Source organism: Triturus cristatus, chromosome 11, assembly GCF_964204655.1.
Source record: "Triturus cristatus chromosome 11, aTriCri1.1, whole genome shotgun sequence".
NCBI classification, from domain to species: domain Eukaryota; kingdom Metazoa; phylum Chordata; class Amphibia; order Caudata; family Salamandridae; genus Triturus; species Triturus cristatus.
The window spans coordinates 369,090,947-369,113,082 of record NC_140594.1 but is presented as its reverse complement, the minus strand read 5'-3'; the positions used below and the strand labels follow the sequence as shown (position 1 = coordinate 369,113,082).

The 22,136-nt window shown below is 44.1% G+C and overlaps 1 protein-coding gene across 9 annotated transcripts in view; it reads left to right on the top strand.

Annotated features, from left to right (window-relative positions):
* Positions 1 to 22,136, top strand: part of GPAT2 (glycerol-3-phosphate acyltransferase 2, mitochondrial) — a 1,263,238-nt gene that overhangs the window by 1,186,184 nt on the left and 54,918 nt on the right. For all 9 annotated transcript variants that reach the window (XM_085634201.1, XM_085634205.1, XM_085634208.1 and 6 more), the window contains one exon: positions 8,292 to 8,439. In XM_085634201.1, coding sequence (XP_085490327.1) covers positions 8,292 to 8,414 — 123 coding nt within the window. In that variant the 3' untranslated portion in view covers positions 8,415 to 8,439. The remainder of the gene's footprint in view (positions 1 to 8,291; positions 8,440 to 22,136) is intronic.

Genomic DNA, 22,136 nt, shown 5'->3' with positions numbered 1-22,136 from the left:
AGATAGAGGGATAGAGATGCCCATGCTCTCTGGGTTCAAGGACAGTACCAGAGCATTGTGGTCACTGTCCTGTCTCTCAAGTACCTGAAGAGATGATTGGCCTTCCCTATTAAATGTATGCTGGGCCGGTTGGTCAGATTTTGTTCTCCCATTACAGGCCCTGAGGGAGTATGCCAGAGTCAATGAGTGAAGTTGGATGGCCAGCGGTGTCCAAATTTTTATGGGGGTCATTTGAGGTTCGGGTATAGACCAGTGACGGTCTTCTTCTGAGGGCTCACCTAAATTCAGATCAGTAAGTGGCTCAAACTGACAGTTGAAGTCGCCCCCTACAATCAACATCGTATCTGGGTCTAGAGTTGATAGAAAACATCCCAGATTGTCCAAGACCGCAGATTCCTGTCTATAGCTTACAGGTCTGGAATATATGTTAATGAGAGCTAGTTTGAGCTTAGTGGGAAATGTCAACAAAACACATAAAATATCATTCGTTGGCAAAGTTATCAACTCAACTTGCGCCCCAATATGCGTGCCCAACCAGATAATTAGGCTGCCCGGCGGTCTACCCCTTCCACCGGAGGTGGCCAGAATGCTAAACGATGCAAATCCCATCCTATGATATTCCTCCGTGTCCCAGGTCTCCTGAAAGAAGCAGATGTCATGGTTATCTATAAAACCTCCCCAGTCTAAGCGGGATAATTTGTGTTTAACACCTGCTAGATTCCAAGATAAGATCTTCAGACTAGACTATCCCCTACTTTACTGGACAATTCCTGCACTTTAATTATGGGGGAGCATAAAGCTCCAAGGGGGTTATTGCCCGTCTGGCTAACGTCCTGGGTCTTTATCCGGAGATCTGAAGATGGAACTATCGGATCAATTGCTTGCTGTGTCCCCAAGCAAAATGGGTGAGCCTTTGATAGTCCATCCTTCCCCACACCATGTGCTCCGATGTTCCTAGTTGCGTTTTGAGTCCGGCCCCTACAATCCTCCACTAGAACCTTGGCTGGATTATCTTTAAGCAGGTCCCCCTGCCTTAATGATAAGGTGGTATAGACAGTCTAATTTTTCCCTATATCAGAACCTGTGTTCATTTTTGCGGTGATTGGGTTATTATATATGGATGAATGGTGAGTTCTAAACCTACAGCCACCACCCCCATAGACTATTGCATGTAAATCGCCTGCACAATCCCCATTGCCATTTGTGGGAGTTTGTCAATCTACCAGATCAAGGGGGCTAAATCTATTGCTTACAGGGATATTGAAGCATGATGTAGTGTCGCTAACCTAGCCGCCTTGCTGTGATTCCCCTAGGTGGGCCCTTAGTTCCCATTTTTTGTGTATCAGGCTCATCCTCTCTTCGAAAGTGCCCTGTGGGTAGAAATAGCTGAGTGGTAGTGTCTGGATTTTTTTACTTATCGACAGAGTAGACCGTCCAAAGATATGCTGGACCGTTCGTCTGTCCCTAAAGTTAATCAGAATACAATCCCCCTGGATGTCTTTCTGCCGCTGGCCTACCCAGCTGACCCTACGCACGTGGATAATTTCACTGTGCACCCAGGGTGGAAGGGGTCTGTTGTTATTTAACCAGTGTGATACTTTATTTCTTAGTTCTATGTGTGTCTCCACCCGACTAGTCTGTAGACCTGTCGGAATGAGGGTGGGGAAAGATAGATGGATTAATCAAAGCCGTCGTTGCTTTAGTTGGCTGCTCGGGTACTACCCTTGGGGCCGTATCTTTGGCACACTGAACCCCTTGGAAACTGGATGGTAGTTTAGTGCCCCAGGAATCTACTAGTGATGATAATGAGTTGATTTTACTCATCACTTTGTCTAAACTATTTGAGATTGCAAAGTCTATATAAGCATTGAGATCATTTACCATCTCTATAACCCAGTCAGGGGAATTCCTCCCATCCTTGTTACTTAAGTCGGATGTACAGTCGTTAGTGGAGCTCCCAGATGATACGACCGGGATTTTGCATGAACGTTTTTTGCCTGTATTAGTTTTGCTTTTCTTTTGGGTCTTTTTAGTCTTGGGTGTATTATTTTCAATATCTCCCCCCTGATCTCCCCCTTGCTTTGATGTTATCGCTGCTTTGAGTTGCCGTTGCACGAGAATTATATATGTCATCTAGTTGTTGAATTTCCCTAGGTGTACCTGGTTCCGAAGCTACCGAAATAGAGGGTAATATTGGCGTTATCGATAGGCGTCTCTCTGTTCGTGAGATTTCATTAGTTACTGCACCAATGGCCTGCTGCAGCATTTTATCTATGGCAGTGTGCTTTTCCATTGGGGTACGGGGTTGCGCTTTCTGTCTGGTACTGATTCTATAAGATTGAGGAGTATGTTTTCCCATATCCTAGTTTATAAGGGGAGCACCTGCTTTCTCCCACTAGGACGGGAATTGGTGTACTAGCTTGGCGCAACTTAAGGCTCTGACAATGTTAGACCAATGGGGATACAGAACGACCTCAAAAGTGGGGGCCCTCTGGGAAATAATGTCAATCATTCACAGTTCCAAGGACATGTCGGTCCAGGGCGCTCACCGTAATGCCTTACTTGTGAGACAATACAATGAGTGGCAGAACAGGCAACGCAGCAGTAGCGCACTAAAATGTTGAAGCGCCACAAAACCGAAGCAGAAATGAAAAATGTCAATCAGTGCAGATGCGGTAGGAACCCAGCTCCCCAGGACGTCCAAGTATGGGCGGATAGCGGGTCTCTAGCAATCCAATTTGTCAGACCCAGCATCAGCAATCAGGCCCCTCCACAGACCAAGGCGCGATGTTCACACAATTTACTCACTGTGTTGGTGGGTAAACTTACGGGAAGCAAATGCACTGTACCAATTCCTTGAGTCTCTGCGCTCGTATGGCTGTTCAATTTGAAGCTGAAGCACGCTCATCACTCCGGTTGTGAGTAGGGACGGGTGGTGGGTCCACGAGTCCTCCAACGCCCGTAGAGCAATACAGGTCGCGCTGTCGGCTAGTCACACAGTCCGGAGCAGCCGCAGCACTCGGTGTGTCCGGCCACTGCTAGTGAGTTGCAGGGAGCGAGGCGTGTGCGTCGCGGGCCCCAGATCAGCCTGACGAAGAGAACCAGCGGCTGAAGCGTTTCGCAATTAGGCACAGCAGGCCGGCCACTGACCCCGCACGCCACACACACAATGCCGGGCCGTCAGACACCTGCTGCACGCGAGCAGGTGTTCCGGCTAGGGCGCAGTAGTCAGAGGCTCACCAGTGTCGGTAGCTCCATTCAAATATTATTTCTTGTAACATTATTCTCAATTCTTTCTAGCTTCTCCTGAAATTCTCTGTCTTGTTGCATAAGTATAGCAATCTCTTCACTATTACCCACCGAGTCTTTTAGGTCTCTGACCATACTCTTTAAAACGTTTGCTTGCCGAGTTAAACTGGCCAGCTTCCTTTCCAACATTTCTATTTTCTTCTGGTTTTACTGTGATGTTGTGAAATCAACTTTAATTTCTGTACTCTGGGCTCTCAACATACTCTGAAGATCCTCCTCTACCGGGGATTTTTTTTCCCCATGGTCCACCCCTGTTTAGATGCTACTCATCTCAGGTCTCTCCTTCCCCTGCTATTTACTAGCTGATTGTGACAAGTGACTTTGACCTATTGTTGCAATGTGCACGAGATTCTAATGGGGATGTGATACCAACCTTTAATGGCAGGAATGCAAATTCAGTGATTGATCATGTGCTAATTTCTACAAGTATTGCACAAATGTGCCCTACACCTAGGATTGCACAGTTGTTACTTAGTGACGATAACTGCATTATAATGTCAATATTGGTGTGGGGTAACAAATTTGCATCTCTACACACTGTTATTGGTAACATTGCCCCGTTTAGACCAAATGGAACCTGAATAAAGTGGGAAGGGGTAGACCCGAAGAAAGTAATATACGATATTGTAAAAAATGTGATATAGAGATTACATATTGCCTTAATGAAGACGCTAACCCCTCCATGTTGTTAACCAGTTTTAGAAAAATTAACAGCACCATTGAAGAGATATTGACAGCCCCCCCCCCCCCCCAGGGACAAAACTATACAAAACAAGGGATGGTTTAAACATACTTGTACCCAAGCTTCCAAACAATTGAAACAGGCTCTCAGTATTTGACCTAGAAATTCAGAGCTAATCAAAAACTTAAGATTTAACTATAAATTAGTGCTCACGAAGCGGAAAAAAAGCTCCAAGAGCTAGCATGGGACAAATTGTCCCGTGGCAGCGGATACATCTAATAATAAGCTTATCTGGGAAATTGTTAATTCACCTTTCTTGAAAAATGATTCTTTCCGGGAATTGTCTCACGTCAGCTGCGAAGAATGGGTATTACATTTCTCTGGTATTTTTAACCCACCTGTTTGTGATGCTTTTAGTCCCCGTAGTCCACTACATGGTAAGTGGCCAATAATACCTTTAAACATTACTCTTGATGAGGTTAGGCTGGGATTAAATGGCAGTAATTGAGGAAAAGCCCCCGGCCCGACGGCGTTCCTATAGATGTTTATAAAACATTCTCAGCTCTATGGGGCCCCATACTTACTAGACTTTTTAACATAGCAGTGACTGAGGGCATACCACCCACATGGGGTCAATCTGTTATTGTTCCTATTTACAAAAAAGGGAATAAATCGGAAGGTAAAAATTACCTCCCCATTTCACTTCTAGACTCCTCGGTAAAAGTGATGAGTAGAGTCTTATTGGTGAGATTAGAGGAGTGGGTCACTGAGAATGAGATTTCATCACCAGTACAATATGGTTTTAGAAGGGGGCTAGGTATGACAGAGCAATGTATTAATTTAGAGCTTCTAATAGGTAAATATATGTGCGCAAAACAAGTGAGCCAGTATTTATGTTTTGCAGGCCTTAGTGGTGCTTTTGATCTCGTCAACCATTCTATTCTTTGGCCAGTTTGCTTAATCTGGGAGCCCCAGAATCTATTATCTTTTTTCTGGCAAGACTGTATGAGAGACTAACATCTCGAGTCAGTTATGGTCAGTGTGGTAAGTGCACCCCAAATTTCGAGGTCAAACGCGGCATCCACCAAGGCTGTGTTCTAGTTCCATTGCTTTTTACTTTATTTATAAATGAGGTTGACACAGTACTTAAATCAGTGCAGGTGGATGCACCCTAAGTTGCAGGTCAAGCTATACCGGTTCAGCTTTATACAGAGGATGCGCGGTGCTCCTATCTAGAACCCCGGTTAACTTACAGCGACTGATAAGTTTAGAGCTTTTATTATTAGTAGAAAGTTGTTAATTAACAAATTAAAAACATTCACTATGGTATTTGGCTTAAAACCCAAGAAATTAAAAAACTTTTTATAGACAGCACCAGGGTGGAAACAGTTAACAATTTCTGCTACCTGGGAATAACTTTTTCACGCAAGGGTGACTGGTCACAAGAATTAATTAATGCCCTTACTAGAATGCATCCAAACGGGGAGAACACTGTATCAAGGATATGATGGATATTTATAAGGCCAGAAGTGCTTCCATTGCATTATATGGCGCTGGGGTATGAGGCCACATTACAAACACTACAAGCTTTGCATTACAACAGGAAGAAAATTCCTTCTTAAAACGCTTGTTATGTCTGCCCCAGTCTGCATCTACAGAGATAATACATCAAGAAGTGGGAATTAGATATTTATCAGACATGATCACTAAGCGACCGCTAATACTTTGGAGATCCATTTGGGCCAAGAATGAGACAAAATTCACCCCCAAAAATTCTCCAGGATTGTTTACAACTGGACAATAGTCTATCTATCCCCTGGATCAAATATGTTATGGATCTATATAACCAGTTATTTAAGATTAAGATCCATAAAAATCCGGCACATGCGATAGGTTTGTCTGAGCAGGAAACAAAGGGTATATTCTTGGCCCATAAAAATGAGACCCGTATGAGAACAGTGGGGAAGCAAACTACATTTCTGTTTTACAAAACAATTGAAGACAGTGGCGGTTTTCAAGGCTATCTGTCTCTAGTAACTAAATATTCGCACCACTTTGTATTAATAAGGTTGAGATTAGGAATCGTCCATCATTTAGTTGCCTTTCCCAAAATGAAAAATAGACCTGTAAGCCTATGCCCATGCGATGAGTATTCCAAACAGAGCACTATGCACTTTCTCCTTTTTTGTGATTTTTATCGGAATTTCAGAAGTTTCTACTTAAAGCCATTGTTCAAGAAACACAATGTAAGCACAACTAATGCTGTTTTGAACCTATTAATTGCACTAAATCATACAGAGATATGTTTTTTATGTTGTGTCATTCATTTTAAAATCAATGTATGTGAGAAAAAGCATTTTAATTCTCAACTGATTTTATTGTGATAATTAATTGGATTGTCTTCTGTGTAGCTATACATGTTTTTAGTAATGAAATTTAACTGTCTGTATATACATGTTTTGTTGCTTCTATGGTTGTTGTATATACCGAATAAAGCTTGCTGAACCGAACCGACTTTGACCTATCACTTTTTTCCCCTCAACTCCAGCCCTCTGAAACACCTTATACCTATTCTCAGTGGACATACCCCTAAGCTCCCCCTTTTGTTGGGCCTTCTGCCATGGTTATTGGGAACTGGAATTCCATTGCCCCCGATTTATCCGATATCCCCCAAAAAAGGCTCTAAGTGTGGGCGTTATCCTACCAATATTTTTCAGACTAGCTTATTCAGTCCTATTTTTTCTCTCTGCACCTTGCGTTTAGTTGTCTACTGCTTATATTTCTCATTCAGCAGAGAGGTTGTGGTTGCTTTACCATCCCCATTTAAATTGTACGTGGCGGCTATGGAAGTTTCCGTTGGAATCAAACCCTGCCTTCCACCTGTACTGCTGCTCTTACTGCTCAAGCTCCTTAGCTCCTATTCTGTACCCCCGTCTGCTCCTTTTGCTCCACCCTTTGGCACTGGGGCACAGCCAGAGCTCAGCTCATTTCTCTCCCCTCCACCTCCATTCTCTTTGTAGTCAAGGTCTCTCCAGTGCAGCATTCCTGCATCTGGCTCCCCTTCTCCGTCATCCAGATCCTCACTCTGTGCTCCTACACTACTCGACCCAGCTCTCTTTAGCTTTGGCGCAGTCCGCCTGTACTAGTGCTGCCCACGTTGACTGCACTAAAGCGCAAGGGGCAGCTTTATGGCGGTCTAGTCGAAGTGAGGTTGCAACTCTGCTTCTTACCTGCCCCCTGGAAGACACAATTCCTGGACTCGTAAGCAAACAGGGCACAAGTAACTCCCTTGTTCATTCTCCAGTCTCCAAACACGGTAAGTCTCGGTCCGCCTAGCAATCCAAGCCCATTACTGTAAATATAATTGGGAATGTATATGTGCGTAGAGTTATCCAGCGTAAGATCTCCCAACCGACTGTGCTAGCTGGCCACTATGTGCCAGAACTTTGAACACATCATCTTATTCTAATCCAAGCATGAGACTCAATGAAAGATTAAATACTGGAAAAGCAACAAGTTACTTACCTGTAACTGCAGTTCTCCAGTATTGACATTGTTTATAGGTTCACATACGAAGCTACTTCCCCTCCACTGTATCCTTTTACACCTGTGCTTTGAAATCTGAGTTATGGTGGCCTCTGGGTGAGTTGAGATCAGTTTGCCTTAAGCGCATTGTTTGGTTGAACTTGCAGTCATTTCTAATGATGTGAAGCAGTTAGTATAACATATGTTTTCACTGTAAGTCTAAGGAAATTTGAGCTTGCCGCTGTTGTAATTATACTGTGGAACTCACTGCTCGACGATGGGGAATGATTGAAGCATGTGAATCTATGAAAGATATCAACCCTGGAGAACTGCAGTAACAGCTAAGTATCTTTTTTCTTGAATATCATTATTTTGCTTGAAGATGCACTATGTGAAAAAAAAATTAAAAGCTCTACACTTGCCGCCCTGTGACGGTTTTAAAACATTGCTGGCGTGAGCAGAGATACAACTGTTATTACTCAAATATAATATTTTTATGTAGATTTGTGTTTTACCAAGTGTAACATTGGATTTTGTATATACAAATTAGTCTATATTGAACATACAGAGGACTTGCAAGACAAACATGTTCTTGGTGAATAAAATATTTTATATATATTTTATTATAGCATTCTGTTTGTGCTGAGCTGTCATGACACCAAGTATTGATCTGGTGTTAGAACTTATAGTATTTAGCCGGTACATTTTTTGGGTTACAGTCAATTTAGGTAGGTACCACATCTCTAACACACTCTCTCTCTCCCCATTATTTCAGGTATTGAGGGAGAGCCCCAAGAGTTCTGGTTTGGAAACACTTTGCCTCTCGGAGACCTTCACTTCCACAGAAAACCAAATTAAGCTGATAAAGTTTATCCAGCAGTTTATATACAGGGACTGATGTTCAGCCACCCATTTAAGCCAAGGTAAAGATCTGGACATGTTTTTTTATACAAGGACTAATTCTTAATCAGTGCATTTGTCTGTTTTTTGAACCATGGTAAAGGCCCAGTGCAATTTATTATCAATGTACAAGGCCTTATGCAGACCTTGAGGGACTTAGAGCCATTGGAGAAACTGATTCAGGCTTCGAACTGAGCACTAGAGCAGCCCCAAGGCCCGCCACATTTTTTAAAAGAACAGAAGTGATTTGGACCTAGAGGCTGGCTCAAAAGACTTGGTATGACCACAGTGAATTTTGCTATTATTATACAAGGCCTGCTATTATGGCTGAAGCAAAGTCTAAAGCCATAGTAAGTAGTTCTTCTGGTATTGTTACTATTTATATATCAAGACTAGAGACCAGGTCTTGAATCATAGTGAAAACCTTAGATTGTTTATTATGAAAAAAATATAAAAAGGGTTTTTTTTTAGGTGAGGTGTGAGTCTAGGTTTGTTGGAGGTTATTGGAATAACAGAGAATTTTAGTTCATCCCAAGGGCTGAAATCCAGAGCCATAATGAGGAGCTAGGAACGTTTATCATATTCTAGGTTGGATGCTGACATGGTGGTATGGTCCAAGGTTATTGTATGGACAAGAGGAATGTATTTGTGTTATAGAATGCATGAGAATCAGTGTATAAAATTAATACACTTAGAAAGCTCAAGTCTAAACAGTGTTTTACTGCAAAATAGCAGGCAGCCAAGGAACATATCAAGACAATTGTCATTTCAACTGACTAGGGCTCATCCTAGAAAGTGGTCAGTTGGAGTAGTGTGTTAAAACATATAAATGTTGGTGGGCGTGGCCAACAGCCGACGGAGATGGAAACTAAGCGAAGCGGCTCCAAGACTCGCCACCATAATCCCCAGCATATCCGTCAAGAATCCAAGCACCAATAACCCCGGACTGCGGCTGATGACGGTCTGTTGTTGCGCATGGGTGCCGCCCGTCTGTAGCTGGTTTGCGTTCTCGGCAAGGGGAGGAGAGACGTGACCGCCTGGAGGCCTCAGTGACGCCAAGGCCTACATTGGCTTCGGCCGGCAGGGGACCTGTCACGTGGTGTTCCCCTTTTGGAATAAGCACTGATCATTGGGCAACAACTGCGAGGGGAATCAGAGGCAGTGTTGCCTGCCCCCCTCCTGCGGTGAAGAAGAGATGTGACTGAGTCCCTGCTGCACAGAGATCCCGCTGGAGCCGAGTAGCGGCGTGGAGATGACTTTGCAGGCCCTATGAGTAAGCGAGACCCGGGGTAACGGTGTGGGGAGCTGCTTGCACAGCCCCAGGAGGACTGGCATCAACTGGGAGCTGACCTGTTTGCTCCCTCACTCTCCCCCCCACCCACATCTGAAGAAAAGGGAAAAAACACCACCTGCCTGGTACTGATATCCTATACCGGATGAACCTGCAGGGGGCCTCTGAACACAGTGTAGTGAAGACAGGGTTCTGCTTGCAAACATTGCTATGTTAGCATAAGCGTACTAGAAGTTAAACGCCATTTTGACACCTTGCCGCTTTTGCACACGACACTACATGTAACTGTTATTGTAAGTTAAACTGCTTGCTTTTCTTCACATGAGAACGGTCTGTTTTTCACATCCCTAGACTTACACCGCGACCTCAGTCTGTACACTGTGTGCAGAAGTCTTCAAGGTCAAATAACAATGTATTCTGTTGATTCAGGTTGATCGACCCATGCTCTAGACACAACACGCATACAGCTGCAAATATCTGAAACTCGGGTGCCTTTAATATTGCAGTGCATGCATAATTCTGGCACTTGGAGAAAACCTTTCCATCTGCAGAGAGCGTTGCTGATCCTGTGATTTGATTCACCTCAACTGATCTTGGAGGTATGGGGTTCCCCGTTCAAACCTAGAGACCTTCTATTATTATAAAATCTAGCTCCTAGCAAGGGGAGGGTGGTACACAAGGCGCTATAAGACTTGTTTCCACTATCATTTTAATATGATTTCTCCCTTTGTGTTTTATGGAATTGTAACAGTGCTGATTGTTTTAGTTCTAATCTTTTGCCTGCTTATGTTAGCCAAAATACTGCATCTTAGAGTACGTAGTTAAAAATAAACATTTTAAACTTCTCCGTGTCTCTGATTACTCACGTTGTGGACTGGTATGAGAATAAAAATGAAAGAGTGTTCTTGAGTCCCACCATTCCTGAGAGTACCCTAAGTCGCTTGTTCTGGTTTGTCTAATCATTGGTAGCTTTGCTGTAGTACGGAGCACGAATGAGACACTGATGCTAGTCGGATAGGAGTTCTGAGTATTGAGGTGAGTTTTTTGGAACACCACAATTCACTGAGGTCCTGGTTTCCTGTGCATGAGCAGAATCCCCGCATCATGGCGTACCTAACGTTTGGTCTTGTATTTGAGACGCTTTAGTAGTAGTGCTTATATTTGTCCACAACACCCTCACTCCTGTTTCCGGTTGACAGAAGTGTCGGATTAACCTACCTATATGGATAAATTATAGGTTCATTCAGACTTGACAATTAAAAAGGTTTGCATTTTGAATTACTACCCTTTTTGTGCTACATTTCATGTAGCTTGTTTTTCTTCTCTGTGTCCTTATGGGTGATAATAATATAGCACCGCATAGTCGCGCAGCGCTCTGGTGTCATCTGACGCAATTTGGGGTGCCCGACGATGGTATGTCAGTAATCTTTGTGGTGAGTGCCGATGCAGCGTTCCCCTTTGAGCTTTTCCACTCTTGGGTTACATTTTTTGCAGTAAATGTGGATGATGAAACATTCCATACTTACACTCCCTCTGTGATACCTGCGAATTACACACCATATAGGACACAGGAGATTCCGATTTCGGCATGGCAGCATCGTATTTGGTTTAATGGCGCTCTCCCCCACGCCGTAACTCCGGTTCGGTTACTCTCCTTGTCTATCCCTGGGACCACTTGGCCAGTCTTTGCCAGGTTCACACCACATCCACGTTATTTGCAAGCCCCAGTGGACGACGTACGTCAGCTACATGCCGCCTTGATTGCGGTACACAGGGCTTTAGTGCAATACGTCTCACGCAACCTCCAGGTGGGGGCACCTGGGGTTGCAACGCAACCAGTTGGACCGGCCTGGATTTCTATTAGTCCCGTCATGGTTAATTCGGTAATGGGTAAGCACCCCCAAAATAAGGACGATATGCCTTATTGGCTTGCTGAGAAATTTGATCAGCTGGAAGCAGTATTTCCTAATAGAACTCATGTGGAAAAACACAGGATTCTGACGATTAGTTTGCAGAAAGACTTAGTACCTGAGGTGACGGATTGTGAGAACTGGGGTAAAGTATTTGCAGCAGTCTATGCGAAGTGCTTTGGCACACCGTCTATGACTGTACTGCCCTCTGTGATTAAGCGTGTTTAGGATGAGCACGGTCCAGGGGTGGCGGTCGAGTTGGGTATGAGGCTTGTCGGAGTGTTTGACGTAGTTGCTGATCTCATCCTTGCTAACGTCAAGGGAGATGCGGTTAACTTTCAAGTGTCAAATGAGTTACGCCTCGTCGCCGATAAACCCCGGCAGTTACCGAAGATTATTGCGGAGGCTTATGGGATCATTGGCCGCAATAGTTTGGGTGTTAAGCCTTTTGCTAAAGTAGCAGATCAACCGCAAACTCAGACGGTTAAGTCTACTAAAGACGACCGTCCAGTTTTTCCTAAAGAAAATTGGAAAAATAAAAAACTGGGGAAGCAAAAACAAGGGTCACGTCCAGCATCACCAATACCAGTGTCTACTGAGCACACATATGAGTTGCGCGATAGCGCGAGAATTAGGTCTCCTGATAGATTTCAGGTTCCTGATCAACGTCCTCCTCGTTCTTCACAGGAAACATCGACAGGAAACATCGGTCACACAAGCCGGTGGAGGAGAACGCGGCAGAGGACGGGATGCCCCGCAAGGACGTGAGCCGCCCTGCCTGGCTGATGGTAAAGGCAAGCAGGACGACTTTCCACGTCAATGCCCTTCGTTTCAGAAAAAGAAAGTTTCTGCATTAAACCACAAGGTATGCCACAGACGGTGAGAACACAGCTTCGGAACCTGACATGGGCGCTAACGCTGCTAGACAGCGCAGTGGAGGTTACAATAGTGCAGCAAGCACTGCGTCCGTATCTGAAGGCGACAGCAACTGACACGTTAATTACAGCAGAAACTGCTGACACTAGAGTGACTCCTCCTGACAGACTATATGAAATAGTCCTTTTAATTGAAGGTGACATACAGCGTACAATAAGAGGGTTTTTTGGGGAAAATCTGACCTCTACATATGACATTTTGTTAGCGGAGGCGGACTGGCCCCCACCTTTCGTTTTGGCCGCTCCGAGAGAGGAGGAAGTAATCCTCCCCTCTTTCGCACACACTGTGCCAAAGGAGCAGGTGCAGAGCTTTGCAGAAGAGTGGGCTCAGGTGCTTGCACCGGCGTTGTACCATACTCAGGTCGGATGGGTTAAACTTTCGTCCAGACATGAGATTCCATTGCGGTCAATGCCACAGCCACAACCCCAATATCCCAGGCGTCGAGAAGCGAAAGCTCCCGTTGCAGAAATCCTTGATCAATTGGAATATCAAGGTGTAATTGAAACGGGTGTCACCCATGAATAATCCTCTTTTCACTGTAACCAAACCTGATGGGTCGTACCGCCTAGTTTTGGATTATCGGCATTTGAACTCTCATTGTCGGACGTGCGCGGTACAGAATACCCATAGTTCTGCCCTGGTTGATATTCTCGTAAGAAAAAGGTTTAAGACCAGACTTGACATTTGTAATGGCTTTTATAGTCATAACCTGTCCTCTATTAGTAGTCAATGGACAGCCTTTACTTCTGGCGGCAAACAAAAACAGTTTAAGAGATTAGCCATGGGCTATAAAAACAGCCTGGGCGTCTTTGCCGCTTGTGTTGTCTCTCTGTTAGAGAGCATTGACCCTGATGCATACTCGTATGTTGATGATATTTATCTCACAGATGACGAATTATGGACGCATCTGTGTCACGTTGACCGCATCATTGTCATGTTTGCGCACTTCGGTTACAAATTTAACTTTGCGAAATCACACATTGCAGAGTACACAGTGTTGTTTTTGGGCTATGAGCTCAACAACGAAGTACGAGGTTTAGCACCTCACTTCCTGGAGAAATGCACATGTATGCGCGCTCCAACAACTCTGAAAAAACTACAATCTTTGCTGTTTTTTTTATTTCGGGCGTATTTACATTCTCGATTATGCCCAGCATATCAAGCTGCTATATGCCTTGATACAACCTACTTTTACCAAATCTTGCTGGCTTCCAGAACATTCAGCTATACTGCAATTTTGCAGTCTGATCTTCTTAAATCTAAATACTTACTGACACGTGACAACCACACAAACCTGGTAATAAGAATTGTGCCAGGCGCAGTGGGTTTCACGTATTTAACATTCAATGAGGGAGACACAGTCCCTATTGCTTACAAGTCACACTTGTACACTTCAGCTGAAATGCGCTTTTCCTCTGTCGAAAAAGTATTGAGTGCAGTGCAGATGGCGATTCTAAAAGAAACAGCGCTCTCGCAGGGAAAACGCATGTTGATTGTCACACCATATCCTGTCCTTGAGGCTATGACGAGAGCTAGTGTACCGAATTCTAAAGCTTTGCATCCACGTTGGATACAATAGGCCACTTCCTTGACATCTCCGGATGTCATGTTTATCTTTGATTCCTCATTGCAAACTCAGGAGTACTTAATTGCAGTATGAATTTGTTCATCCTGCTCCTCAGTCCATGCGCCCGCTTGAGGATTACCATTGTATCATTTACTCTGACGGTTCGGCGCAACCTGCGACAGGATCAAAGCATGCTTATTCAGCGGCCTGCGCAATAGTGGTAGGTACCATGGTGAATGGCGAATTCAAGTCCGATGTCGTGCATATGCAGACATTAGGGGACTGTACCGGCCAGTTGGCAGAGCTACGTGCTCTGGTGCTTGCACTAAACTTTGGTGATCCCCGTGTGACTACTCTTACTGTAAGTGACTCTTACTACTGTGTACAGTCTTTCAATGAAAATTTATTCTTTTGGACTCAGAATGAATATCGTGATTCCAAAGGTAGCACAATCAAACATAAAATGCTTTGGGTTCGAGTTGCAGAACTTAAAGAGCGTCTGCCTCTCGTGAATGTAATTCATACTCTTGGTCACCAGCGCGTAGGAGTACACGTTGTTGGTAACAGTTTAGCTGATGAAGTAGCGAAAAAAGCAGTGGCAACATATTTAGTAGCAGCAGTTACAAGATCCAAAAGTAAGATTAATGATGACATCTTGGCAGCTATTGCTGCAACAGAGAAGGGAGATAATTACCCTAGAGGTTTCCCTTCTAAATGCTCTTATCATTTAAGTCCTGATAAAGTTCCCTATGTGAGAATTAACGACGTTGGTGACAGATTGATTCCCAACGCGGACCGCAGGCTTTCCTTGATAACAGCCGCTCACGAAGGCATTGCCTCGTCTCATGCAGGCGTTTCAGCGACTGTCACTATCTTGCAGCAACGTTACTGGTGGCGCAGATGTATAAACAGACTTGTGATTATGTCCTTACTTGTGACATTTTCCAGCAGATTAAGCCTTCGACTGCTACGCGTCCACCTCAAACACAGTTGTACATATCTTGGGTGTGTTTATTTAGATCACTGCGGTCCTTTCTCCTCTGATACTGCGTATAAGTTCATCTTAATTACAGTGGATTTATGCACACGCTTTCTATGGGTTTGGCCACAACGCAGCGCTGATGCTTGAACTGTCATCAGGGATTTGCGTGTCTTTGTGGGAATTTTTGCATGTGGCACACCCATTCTGACCAAGGTCTGGCGTGCGCCTCTAAGGCGTACAAAGAAGCCATGAGGTCTTGAGGGGTGCAGGGCAAATTTCCGTCTCCATACCGGCCTGAGGGCAATTCGGTTGTGGAGCGAATGAACCGTGACTTAAAGCAATCCTTGACAGCTAGGGTTTTAGGTACTGGCAGGAACTGGTTAGCCCATTTGTATAGCGTACAACATGCACTTAATAAACTCCCTAGAAGGTCTCTGGGTGGGCGGAACCCATACGAAATGCTCTTTGGCATGAAAATGTTTGTCCCGGAGCTTGATGGTCTAGACATGGCGGCGTCGGGCGCACCCTTTGACATAGATGATCATTCTGCTGTGTTACAGAACCTACCAGAGACTCGAAATAGTCTTGGAAAGGAACATTTGCCATCCACAACTGATGCTGCACTTCAGATTCCGGTAGTTGGCTGGCTACCTCGAGTCGGTGACCTGGTCTGTGAGAAGGTGGAGAACAAGAAGGAGTTCAGCTCCTCTTATCGTGCACCTGTTCCAGTGCTTGGCGTGCAGGGTACAAGAACAGTCATTGTACCGCCACTTCCTGGTCGCAAAGATAACAGGTACATCTCCATTGACAATGTCAAGCTGCAACAACTGGCCGATTCTTCTTAGTATGACTCCAGGGGTCTCTTGTCCAGCAATGCTGAGAAATTCTTTTTCGGCCTCGGCAAATACGAACAGGCCTGACATTGTCATCGAGATGCATACAGTTACTAATCCATTATTGAATCCACCGGATGGTGGTCACCATGATGATACTGAGTATACCTATCCCACAGATGTGTCATTGCCTGCTGTGCAGAGAAGTGCAGTTGACCAGTCACGTTTTTCATTTGACACTAACTATACAACATCGAGTGCCCGTCGAAAATTTCAAATGTTGCTGTTTTGTTTAAAAGACTTTTTTAAATTCCCCCTTGGATTTACATTTGGTTGGTGCTCATCTCAATTTTTTTGTTCATGTCAATTGGATTTGTGGTTGTCTTTTTTCGTCTAGTAAATGGACATTATCTTACCAAAAGATCTGCAATTAGATTAATTGATGGAACTTTGGCACCCCAATCCTCATCACACATCATGAAGAGGGACCAGACTTTTGTCAATATCACTGCCTGGCCTGTGTTAGATGGGATTGTATGGGATGCTCTAAAATTTCAAATTCATGGACCAACAGAGGTGATCAATGTCCCCAATTTACTTCGTGTTTCTATGGGGGATGTTGTGAAACAAAACATTTGCTCTGATGATTGGGATGTCCAAGCCGTCGAGGCTCTTTTTTCTGATTTGAAATATTACGCTGTATTTGAGGCTGAAGATTTGTACTTAGACTCAGCGAATTATGCAGTTCTTTTGTTAACAACACTATGGCAATCATTTCCAGCATAAAGTAAATACATTTAGAAATGTGGTTGATAATACACAATGGGAACACTGCCCAGCTCCCATTGAAGGTAGTTCGAAAACTCTATTGAAATAATTTACATATTTTACTGATTTTAGTCGTTCCAATCCTGAAGCCATTTATTTAAAAATGAATAATCATTCCGCTTTCAAAGTTAGACTCACACACACTAAATTACTGTATTCAAAGTCCTTTATGGATTAATTAGCAATAGGGGGCTATGAGCTGTGGAAAGATACAATTGATCTTAAATCTGTTTGGGGTTCTAAAAGCTGGCAGGTGCAAGGCATAGAAGCTTTACGTCGTGCGTGCCTTATCCCTAATCATATGTTGTTTTTGAATTCTACTATTTCACAAACTACTTGCTTTGGATTGGCTACTTCTAAAAAAAAATGAATGCCCCTGCCATTCCTGATCTGTGTGCTTATCCTACATGGGACAATCACACAGATATGTCCGTTGAATAATTGCAGTCCCTAATTACTAATACCTCCTTCAATATTTCCAGCTTGGTCCCCGTGGTTGGTTATTATGGTGAAAAAGTTTGGATTCATGCCAACATCGTTTTCTGGGTCTGGCAACAAAGGTTAGGGTGGACACCCGTTTTGAAAACTCCCATTCTGTTACTACCTATTCAGTAGGCAAATTATGTCTAAACTGGCTTAAACATTCCACCTTAGCGTGAGTTAAACTTCATTTGTCCCAATTGACTGACGATGTTGATTTGAATGACTTTGTTAAAGGCCCTGTAAGATGCAGGTCCAAAAGATGGGTATATGCTGTGTATAAAGAAGTTTGGAAATTATCTCAAATTGAGGCTGCTTCTAGATTAAGGGCTATTGATCAAGCTAATTTAGAAAAAGTGCTTGCTGTCGTTGATAATAGCATTAATACTCTTTCTTCCAGAATTTACACATTAGATAATATTGTTTCATCTGTTGTGGATATTGTACAGGATGAAGTGTCTGTTTTATACCATGGTCAAAATCAATTGTGTTCTATAATGCAGTTTGCGTGGACTTTACAAACATTGAAATCTGGGAAAGTTCCTTGGGACTACATGAATACCTCATCTCTGTCTTTACCGTTTAACCTGACTGAAAAACAACAGTTCATGTCCATGAAGGATGCAACATATTCGCTATTGCACATTGAAAAGTTGGAACCTTTACCATTTTCTGTGGCCGAATCTAACTTGGCTGTATGGCTCATTCATGGGTTAATAACACTACCTTTTCCCTTGTTTAAGTTCAGTTCATGTATGAAACACTACGCCTTAGGCAGATATGAACTGTTGGGTAGCGCTTTTCTCCATGAAGTTTTGTCACTCCCATTCACATACAGGTGCCTGAGAGAGGGTAAAGAAGTTTATTTGAAGGGCGAGGAGTGCACTTCTACACCTGATCACTCATTAGCGTGCAAAAATATACAATTTCACGGCGCGTGTAACACCCAAGCCCCGAAATTAGCTTGCATTTAAAAAGGAAATCCAGTGTCAGCTATAACACCCACTTTCACGCTACTGGCTAACGGTAGTTATATGCTTTAAAATAATTAAGCATGCTGCGGGATGCTAGCAGGGATTCCGTACATTGTAACTGTCTCCCAACGTGTAGTTTGCTGTAAAAATGTGCTTTTCCTGCCCCCCCCCATGGGAGACTCGACATATCCATCTGGCCTTCCATACCAACCTTGAAAGCAGAGTTCAACAAGATAAGCAGAATAAGGGCTCTATTGTCCCAAAAAGAGGTCACCCTAACTTCTTCTCGTGAAACATTTGTCCTTCACATAGCTAACACCCGCACCGAGGTGCATGCGCTTTTAAATACTGATCTGCTACTACATTTCGGTGCTCTGATTCACACTATATTCAATGCCTCGTCAACAACTGGCTTGGTGCATTTTTTCAAAATTGTGGGCTCCGGCCTTGTGACCTCGATCCTAACAATATTTGGTGTGATACTGGCGTTTTTTCATTCTATTTTTTCCAGCATCTTCGGCGGGTTACCATTAATTCTCACCTTGGCTGCCGGTGTGCTGCTGTTGATTTGTTTGCTCCGAAATGGCTGCACAATCTGTGTCACAAGGCAGCCTACCCCGGCTGTTCGAGTTTCGCAACCGGATGCTTGAATACTATGTAACACTACCTCTGGCCACTTTGAGTGTAGCCTATGGATTATCCTCCGGTTCTCATACTTTACTTGTGTGCAACCTGTCTTCCATTGCCTGGATTGTTCCTTTGAATTAGCTTTGGATTTTTGCCTCTCCAATGCGATGTCTCCTGCCCCAGATTATGATCGACTGATGTGTCCTTTAGTGACTCATGAGTTGGACTGTTCTGGTATCGGGATTATGGCCTGCGCGGCTGCGCATGGAGTTCTAGGGAATTGAGATATATGTGCAGGGGCACATGACTTCCTGGCACAAAGTTACCTCGAAGAACACGCAAGTTGTCCTCTGATGGTGCTAGAGGCTCCGGCTATCGAAGAACATGTATGTTCGTTTACTTTATTGAATTGGATGGCTGAATCCTTTACTGAGAATAACAATGACTTCCTCTTGGAGGCTGTTGCAACATACTGTGCCTATACGCTGATGGATTAAATTGGCGCTTGTCCTTCTTCAATGCGTACGGTTTAAAAAAAAAATAATAATCTCATATTTTTTTCTCTCTTCCTTTCTCTCTCAATGATGGGCAGTATACCACCCCTTCGTGGTTTTTTAAAATTTTGATTTACCTCACAACTTCGAACTTATCACTTCCAAATTATCTGGTTTGACAAATTATGAACTTGGTTCTGTCTCACTCGAACTTGAACTCTGCGTTCCTAAATTGCTTCCCTTTTGTTCGGGGTCCGATCAGGGGAGGGTGTAGTGAAGACAGGGTTCTGCTTGCACACATTGCTATGTTAGCATAAGTGTACTAGAAGTTAAACGCCATTTTGACACCTTGCCGCTTTTGCACACGACACTATGTGTAACTGTTATTGTAAGTTAAACTGCTTGCTTTTCTTCACACGAGAACGGTCTGTTTTTCACATCCCTAGACTTAGACTTACACCGCGACCTCAGTCTGTACACTGTGTGCAGAAGTCTTTAAGGTCAAATAACAATGTATGCTGTTGATTCAGGTTGGTCGGCCCACGCTCTAGACACAACACGCACACAGCTAAAAATATCTGAAACTCGAGTGTCTTTAATATTGCATTGCATGCATGATTCTGGCACTTGGAGAAAACCTTTCCATCTACAGAGAGTGTTGCTGATCCTCTGATGTGATGCGCCTCAACTGATCTTGGAGGTATGGGGTTCCCCGTTCAAACCTAGAGACCTTCTATTATTATAAAACCTAGCTCCTAGCAAGGGGAGGTTTTGTACACTAGGCGCTATAAGACCTGTTACCTCTATTATTGTAATATGATTTCTCCCTTTGTGTTTTATGGAATTGTAACAATGCTGATTGTTTTAGTTCTAATCATTTGCCTGCTTATGTTAGCCAAAATACTGCATCTTAGAGCACGTAGTTAAAAATAAACATTTTAAACTTCTCCGTGTCTCTGATTACTCACGTTGTGGACTGGTATGAGAATAAAAACAAAAGAGTGTTCTTGATTCCCACCATTCCTGAGAGTACCCTAAGTTGCTTGTTCTGGGTTGTCTAATCATTGGTAGCTTCGCTGTAGTACGGAGAACGAATGAGACACTGATGCTAGTCGGATAGGGGTTCTGGGTACTGAGGTGAATTTTTTGGTACACCACAATTCAATGAGGTCCTGGTTTCCTGTACATAGTTCTGTGCATGAGTAGAATCCCCGCAACAACAGTTGAGCTACAGACCCTGATGGCCTACCCTATTTGGTGATACGGTGGAGAGGCTGCTCGCACTCAGCTTGAAAATCCTGACATTGGCGGAACACCTATTGAACAGAGTATACTCCATCAAAAGAGAGCGGTACCTGCCATATCCATTGTCGCCACGAACATACCTGTGCTCTCCATAAGTGAACACATGGTCCAGACGCCCAGGGGGTGTGGGGCTGGTACAGCCTTGTCTCCTCTCCCTCATAAACGACACGCTATCCTGCCGAACCAATAACACCATGATCAGGTGCTAGCGGAGCCAAATACTTAAGTGCTAATCCGACAGGAGGGCATCATGCGGGGGGATAACCCAATAACCCGAGAGGCCGCGTTGCATGCATTGGGCCCAACGGGCAGGCAGCGGTGAATACTCCCGCTCCCCTCCTTCCCCCTTCAGGCCTGTACCACCACCTTTACAGAATGACAGGTGGGAAAGCCATGAAAGGGTCCCAACAAACGAAGATAGATAAATTTGCCCAGACCAAGGGGACTGAAAGCATGCAAGACCCTCAAGATCAATCAGTCTCCGACACCCGCCAGGGGCCAGATGAAGCCCTGGTCTCCTTACATGATATAATTGTCCTGATACAGGAAGTCAGTAAAGCATTGGAGGTCCGTATGGATACAGTCACAACTGAAGTCTCTCTGATACGTGCAGATCTGCGCAATCTGGCGTCCCGTGTTAAGGAAATGGTGGACTCAACGTCTTTCCTCTTGCAAGACACACGCAGTCTTAAAGCACAGGTGAGGGACGAAGAAGTCTCCGATAGATTGCTGGAGTAGCGACTAGAGGATTATGAAGAGGGATCCTGGCACAACAATGTCCAAATTGTCTGGGACCTGGAGCGCGCCAAGAAACCAGCAGCTGACTTGTTTGTGGAGGACCTCGTCCTTTTTCTTTTCATTTTTTTATTTTTTTTTATTAGCATTTTCACCAATTTACATAACAATACAACCGACAATATAAAACAGGCCAGTCATTGTTACATCGTCGTAGCATCTGTGTTATGTCAAATGATAGATATCAATGCACAGAGGTAATGGTTGGGCCTGTGAGCTCTGCTCTGAGGTACACGCATCTTAAAATATCCTCTGCGGGTTCGGGGATGTTCAACTATCATCTACATGTATGCATACATTAAATCAGACATATCATTGCAAGTCCCAATTCGGCCACAGTTTCCTCCTTACAGCATTGAGGGTAAACTACTCCAGCCCACCTTCCAAATAGCCACCACATATCAACATTTTATAGCCCGGAGTTTACATGCCCACGAAACCGTCCAGCATAGGCTCCTCCCGCTGCTCCCGAGCCCACTGCAAAAATGGTTCCCAAATGTCACGAGGACGGGAGGTCGGAGGCATCAGTTCCCAGAACGTAGTTAACTGTGAGTGTCCATAGACCCCATCCGCCAACCAACCCTGTACCGACGGTACCCTACTCCTACCCCAGCACTTCGCCACCTGTCTTTTAGCGAAAAGGAAAAGCAGAGCATGCAATTTACGCAATTTAGGCGGGGTATCTTTAACATACCCCA